Source organism: Danio rerio, chromosome 4, assembly GCF_052040795.2.
Source record: "Danio rerio strain M-AB ecotype USA chromosome 4, GRCz13ab, whole genome shotgun sequence".
Taxonomy (NCBI): domain Eukaryota; kingdom Metazoa; phylum Chordata; class Actinopteri; order Cypriniformes; family Danionidae; genus Danio; species Danio rerio.
This window is the reverse complement of record NC_141024.2, coordinates 6,165,001-6,172,873: the sequence shown is the minus strand read 5'-3', so window position 1 is coordinate 6,172,873 and position 7,873 is coordinate 6,165,001. Positions and strand designations below refer to the sequence as shown.

The 7,873-nt window shown below is 32.7% G+C and overlaps 1 protein-coding gene across 1 annotated transcript in view; it reads left to right on the top strand.

The window, feature by feature from the left end:
• The first annotated feature begins 5,957 nt into the window (after positions 1 to 5,957).
• pgm3 (phosphoglucomutase 3) overlaps positions 5,958 to 7,873 on the top strand; it is an 11,118-nt gene continuing 9,202 nt past the window's right edge. The window contains 2 exon segments of the mRNA NM_001007053.1: positions 5,958 to 6,006; positions 6,872 to 7,080. Coding sequence (NP_001007054.1) covers positions 6,874 to 7,080 — 207 coding nt within the window. The 5' untranslated portion in view covers positions 5,958 to 6,006; positions 6,872 to 6,873.

The window sequence follows — 7,873 nt, the reverse complement described above, 5'->3', positions numbered from 1 at the left end:
AGAGTACACTTTTAATGTTACTAAAGAAACAATGCGAGCAATGAAAGAGTTAGAAAAAAGTATAACAGAACTTTTAAATACAACAGCTTCTACAAATAATAGCACTGATTTTGAAGAAAGTAAAACTAAAAAAGATTTACTTGCAGATTTATTGAATGTAAAAGCAAAGGGTGCTTTAATACGTTCTCGGTTTCAAAATATTTCAGAAATGGATGCACCTTCAAAATTTTTCTTCAATTTGGAAAAAAAGAATGGAAAAAGCCGATTAATACATTCACTAAAGTCTGAAACAGGAGAAGATATTACAGATTCTAGTAAGATTCGCAAATATGCAGTTAATTTTTATTCATCTTTATATAAATGTGAAGTATTACAGAGGAATGTTGAAAACTCAGTTTTTTTTGAAAATCTCTCTAAAGTTGATGATGAATCCAATGCAATGCTTGAGCTGCCTATATCACAAGATGAATTATATACAGTAATGATGAGCATGGAAAATGGCAAATCGCCTGGCATTGATGGAATTCCTGTTGATTTTTATAAAGTTTTATGGCCAGTGATTGGTGAAGATTTGTTTTTAGTTTTAAATGACAGTTTAAATAAAGGATCATTGCCTTTGAGTTGTAGAAGAGCAGTTATTACTCTTTTACCCAAAAAAGGAGATCTTCAAAAAATAGGTAACTGGAGACCTGTGTCACTTTTGTGTTCAGATTATAAAATTTTATCAAAGGCTTTAGCTGTAAGACTAAGTAAAGTACTGGACCAAATTATACAGCCTAATCAAAATTACTCTATACCAAATAGATCAATTTTTGATAATATTTTTTTAATTAGGGATGCGTTAGAAGTTGCTAAATTATTTGGTATTAATTGTGGATTGATCTCATTAGATCAAGAGAAAGCTTTTGATCGTGTTGAACATGAGTATTTGAAAAAAGTTTTAAAGGTTTTTGGTTTTAGTACTCATTTTATAAAAATGATTGAGGTAATGTATAGTAACATTCAAAGTGTACTCAAAATCAATGGTGGTTTAAGCGCTCCTTTTGATGTACAGAGAGGTGTTAGACAGGGTTGTGCTATGTCAGGAATGTTATATTCCATTGCCATTGAACCTCTTCTACACAGAATAAGAGCGGAATTAAAAGGTTTTTCTATACCCCACTGTAATGCTCAAGTGCAACTTTCAGCATATGCAGATGATGTTATTGTTTTTATAACTAACACTGATGATGTAAGAAGACTGGAATGTATTATTAGCAATTTTAAAAAGATTTCTTCTGCTAAAGTTAATTGGGAAAAAAGTGAAGCACTTCTCATAGGTGACTGGAAAAGAGACCCTCCCTTATTACCTGGAGGATTAAAATGGAAGAGGGGTTTTTTAAAATACCTTGGAGTTTACCTAGGTGAAAATGACTTTGTTCAACAAAACTGGAACGGATTGCTTGAAAAAATTCAAAGTCGTTTACAGAAGTGGAAATGGTTGCTTCCACAACTTTCTTACAGAGGACGAACACTCATTATTAACAATTTGGTGAGTTCCTCTATGTGGCATAAACTTGCTTGTGTTGATCCACCTGCTGGACTCTTACCAAAAATTCAAGGAGAACTGGTCAACTTCTTTTGGGACAATTTGCACTGGACACCTCAAAGTGTTCTGTTTCTGCCAAGAGATGAAGGTGGCCAAGGGTTGGTGAATCTTGTGAGCAGGGGAGCCACATATAGACTACAATTCGTTCAGAAGTTGTTGTATGGGCCTGAAAATCTCGTGTGGAGGCCTTTAGCTCAATGCATCCTACGTGGAATAAATGGCTTGAATCTTCATGCGTCACTTTTTTTGACAGATAATGTGCATCTAGATCTGACTGGAATACCTTCTTTTTACAAAAGTATTTTTAAAGTATGGGGACTTTTTAAACATTCGCAGGCAGATTCAACAACATCTCTTTTCTGGCTGCTTGAAGAACCAGTACTTCTTGGCAGTCGCCTTGATGTAACAAAAGATGATACCCCAGGACTAAAAGAATTGCTTATTTCCAACAAAATGACCAAACTAAGAGACATTGTTGACAAGGCGGGTTTTGGACTAAGAGATGCAGAAAATGTTGCTTTATATATGGGAATTAGATCGGTGAGGTTTGTTACAAAATTTTTGAATGTTTTGGAAAGTTTTTTAAATGAAAAAGAAAAAATTTTAATTGAAGGTTACAGTCAAGGTATTATTTTCCCTAATGATAAAGATTGTTTCCCAGACATTAGACTTACACCTAAGATTGAAAATTCTGGGATTAATAGTCCATTGTTATGTTTTAAGGAAAATGGGAATGTTGATTTTAGTACAGTTAAAGGGAAAGTGCTTTATAAAAATATTGTGAAACTAAATAATAAGTGTACTTTAAAAGAGAGATCTGACACTGTGTGGAGAGATAAACTGTGTTTAGTAGAAGAAGAAAAACCAGAATGGAGAATATTGTATAAACCACCATTGAATAAAAGATCGGGGGATTTGCAGTGGAGAATTTTACATGGTGCTATAGCTGTTAATGCATTTGTGACTAAAATAAATTCTAGTGTGAGTGATCAATGTCCGTTTTGTTTAGAAAGGGAAACAATTTTTCACTGTTTTATGTATTGTAAAAGACTTGCTCCTCTGTTTGATCTTTTAAATGTTTTAGTTTCTTTACTTGGTTTTTTATTTACGAAACAATGTTTTATATTAGGTTTTAAATATAAAAGACAAAACAAATATAAATGTCAATTATTGAATTTTATTTTTGGTCAAGCAAAATCAGCTATTTATATTACAAGAAAAAATGAAATAGAAAAGAGGAATGGTAAAAACATTGTAGTAGTTTTTAAAAACCTAGTAAAATCAAGAATTATTGTTGATTTTAATTACTATAAAATGATGAAAGCAATTAATGTGTTTAAAATTGAATGGTGTTGCGATGATGGCTTGTGTTCTGTCTTTAATGAAGAGCTGTTTTTTATAAATGAATTGTTTTGAGCTGTAAATCAATTGTTAAATAATTGCTTGTTAATAAAAGGATTTGTAAAATCAATCAAAATCTCTCTCTCTCTCTCTCTCTCTCTCTCTCTCTCTCTCTTCTTGTTCTGTATCTGGCTGTCAGTTTCTTTCAAACCATAAAAGACCCCTTGCTGTGTTTTTCGTCTACTTTTGTACATTGTGTGTGTGTGTGTGTGTGTGTTGAGGGAAATGAGTTTTGTTTTAATGACTCTGCAGAGGCATGTAAGAAGCCATTCCTGCTGAAATCAAAACAAAGTTGCAACATCTGCCTCGTCTTTTTTTCTGAACATGTTTACGCAGCTGAAAGTGAACCCCAAAAACACATCCAGGGCTGACAATATTCAAGTAAAAGTCCTTTGGATGATCGTGTGCTTGGAGTGAATCTAATTAAATAAATGAATCGATCAGATTTATTCATAATTTAGTTCAATTCACCTTTATTTCTATAGCGCTTTTACAATGTACATTGTGTCAAAGCAGCTTCACATAGTAGATCATAGTAAACTGAAACAGTGTCAGTTCAGTTTTCAGTGTTTAAGTTGTTCAGTTTAGCTCAGTTCAGTGTGGTTTAATAATCACTGCTGAGAGTCCAAACACCGAAGAGCAAATCCATCGATGCGCAGCTCTACAGATCCCGAACCATGCAAGCCAGTGGCGACAGCGACGAGGAAAAAACTTCACCAATTGGTGAAAGTAACGGATAAAAAACCTTGAGAGAAACCAACTCAGTTGGGCACGACCATTTCTCCACCGCTCAAACGTCTTGTGCAGGGCTGCAGTCTAGGCGCTGGAGAATGCTGGACCTCAGCGAAGACTTGTCTGTCCCTGGAGCATCACAGGAATCAGTCTCATGCTCTCCACTCCTCCATGACCAACACAGCAGCTGCTCAGGATACGGCCTGGTCCAGGATTATGGAAACCTTGGGATCATCTCTGGAATCTGTGGCGCTGCATAGTCTGAATCCCTTGGGATGAGTATCGCCAGGTGGAAATAGAGAATGAAGAGAATAATTAGCGTAGCTGCTGTTTATAGGTCTTTAATCTAGTTTTGAATTGGGAGAGTATGTTTGAGCCTCGGATATTGTCGGGAAGGCCATTCCAGAATTTGGGAGCCATAAATGAGAAGGCTCGACCTCCTTTACTTTACTTTGCTATTCTAGGTACTACCAGAAGCCCCGAGTTTTGAGAGAACGTGTTGGATTGTGGCAAGACAGGAGCTTGGTTAGATAAACAGGAGATTATTTAAAGCTTCATAGGTAATAAGCAATATTTTAAATTCAATACGAAACTTAACAGGCAGCCAGTGCAAGGAGGATAAAAACGATAAAATGAATAGAATATTTAAATCTAATATAGAGTTAGAGATAGAGAATATCTATTTTAATTATATGTAACTGGTACATAATTATAATTTCCATATAATTTTTCATTCATTCATTTTCTTTCGGCTTAGTTCCTTTATTCATCAGGGGTCACCACAGCGGAATGAACCGCTAACTTATCCAGTATATGTTTTACGCAGTGGATGCCTTTCCAGCTGCAACCCAGTACTGGGGAACACCCAGTCACACACGTACACTACGGACAATTTAGTTCATCCAATTCACCTATAGCACATTTCTTTGGACTGTGGGGGAAACCAGAGCACCCAGAGGAAACCCACACCAACTCTACACAAAAATGCCAACTGACCCAGCCAGGACTCGAACCAGTGACCTTATTGCTGTGCAGTGCTAACCAATGAGCCATCGTGTCACCCACATAATTTTTATATAACTAAATAATAATATTATAGTAATTAATTTATTATAAATGTGCCTGATAATGACCTATCCACCCCCCAACACACACACATATACACACAAACCTTTAAAATTTATACAATTATTACCTGTGTATTTACTGTGAACATATTTACAAATCTTCTGAAGTTAAACAATTAAAATGAGAATAGAAATATTGAAGATGTTAGTGGTGTTTGACCAATCTACAAATTTTGTTTATTAGATACTATTTTATGTTATAATAATAGATTAATTAGATAGTTTAAATAATTATATTTACTTAAAGCATATATACAGTTGAAGTCAGAATTATTAGCCCCCTTTTGAATTATTTTTTTTAAATATTTCCCAAATTATGTTTAACAGAGGTAGGAAATTTTTACAGTATGTCTTAATATTTTTTCTTCTGGATAAAGTCTTATTTGTTTTATTTCAGCTAGAATAAAAGCAATTTTTTATTTTTTTAAATCCATTTTAAGTTCAAAAGTATTAGCCCCTTTAAGCTATATTTTTTCTGATAGTCTACAGAACAAACCATCATTATACAATAACTTGCCTAATTACCCTAACCTGCCTAGTTAACCTAATTAACCTAGTTAAGCCTTTAAATGTCACTTCAAGTGCCTTGAAAAAAATCTAGTGAAATATTACTTAATGTCATCATGGCAAAGATAAAATAAATTAGTTATTAAAATTATTATGTGTTGAAATAATCCTTCTATTAAACAGAAATTGGGGGGGAAATAAACGGGGGGGGTAATAATTTTGACTTCAACTATATATGTATATATATAATATTAATTATATTTGTCAATTATTATTTTTTAAATCTCAGTATCTTAGAATCAGCAATGATCGTTCTCTATAGGCACATACTGGAATCTGTAATGTAATTTAATCAGGGGGTTGAACAGAACTGATATTGAAGAATTATTTGTTATTTGGTATGGAGTAATTATCTTTAGTTCTTTTTTTTTTTCATTGTAAATATGTACAAACTTAATGCAAGATAATACATCTCACAACAGTTATGAACAAAATAAAAATAAATCAAATAAAATTAGAGAAATCATCTTGGTTATACTCTTCCACGTCAGATGAGGAGGTGTGGCGACAAGCGTCACTGTAGCCACGTAATCAGGGAAGCAGGAAGCGCTGCGCAAACCCTTCGCTTGCAGAAACAGCACTTAGTAAAGAGTGAGTATAAACTTCATTAACTGTGTTCTTACTAAAATATTTAATACTACAAAAACAATGACTCTTAGACATCTTGTTGCGTATGTGTGCTTTCCGTAGTACTATGCTTTCCCGCATAATGCGTTACAGTTTTGTGATAAGGAGATCCATTCATTCATTTCAGATTGACTTGTGTTATTGATTTTAATATTTATATTTTAACATCTTTATGTATAGGTCTCCCGATTGTATTTAAATCTGCTAATATCTGTATTTACTGTCTGTTAGTGTACATGGTTTATTTATAATGTTCAAAATGTAAACATCTAAACTGGATCAAGGAGATTATTGCAAAAAGTATTGATGTGTTTGTGTTATCTAAAATGACCTTTTTATTAAATGATTATCAATATATGCATAAGAATAGTGAACTTCTTTTATATTATGTAAGGTTTAAATATGCAAATGAGGCATTATATAATTAAACATTCACTGATTTGCTTACACTTCATACTCAAAAATTATATCAAGTCAGGTTCATTATTATTTCTTTTTTTTACAGAGGGGATATTGTGAATCTGTTTTATTCATTAATAATTCCAAAAACAGTTTTTTTTCTCTGTTGAATAAAGATATTTACATTTAGTCATTTATTTAATAATTTTGTCCACAGCTGTGTGCAGTTGAGGAAGCATTCAGCGATTCCACAAGAAGAGTCAATACACAAGAAGTGCTAGTTATTCAGTGCTTGTTTGTGCTCAGATTTATTTTTATTATTAGTGCATAATAAAAAATAAACTATTTTAGGAACATTCATGAAAAGACAAATATCTCAAAAATGGATAATTGCATAATGAGACAGAGTTGCTTTTGTCTTCATCTTCAGAAATGGCTGAGTTTGAGGAAGTCGCTCAGAAGTCGAAGCTGCACCCGAAGCCGGAGGGTCTGACGCTGCAGTATGGCACTGCTGGATTTCGCACGAATGCCAAACATCTGGACCACATCATGTTCCGCATGGGACTTTTGGCAACCCTGAGGTCCAAAAAGACAAAATCTACCATTGGAGTCATGGTCACTGCGTCCCATAACCCTGAGGTAGGAAATGCATCCAAATATGTCCAAATGTACTGTTATAACACTGGCTTCCAATAACCTCTTACATCAAAAGTATAATAATAATAATTATATATATATATATATATATATATATATATATATATAGATAGATAGATAGATAGATAGATAGATAGATAGATAGATAGATAGATTATTGTGTACTGCATTAGACTAACAAATTAAAATAAAATTATTTTATTCAAATATTTTTGTTCTTTCTATAATTATCGTTAGAATTTGAGCACTAAACAAACTGAGATGTTTTATGTGTGTTGTTTTTTTTGATGCTTTATTAGGTATATTTTAGGTCAGAAAGACCATAAATGCAACAGAAATAATATTGATACACACTGATAGAATTCGCCACACAAGAAACTATCAGGAAAACACAAATATACAAGAAATAAGTACAAAGGTCATAAAGTAAACTATCACATATATACAAAACAAAAACATGCATAAGATAACATGAAAATAATAATACTAGTAAAAAAACAATAAGATAAACAAAATAAATAAAAAATAATTATGCAGAGAAAAAAGATGTAGGTGTAAATGCAACATATTCAAATGGCTTTAAAGTTTAATTAAGATATAGTTTTGTAGTTTATTATGTATACAATTTCTGAATATATGAGTACACCCTTCACAAAATTATATTTTAATATAAGGAATATTTCTATAGGAAGCTTTACAATATTATATTTGTGCATATACATTAGATTAGACAGTAGTGAAGCCAAATCTGGACCTTACGTTATTTGAAAATTAT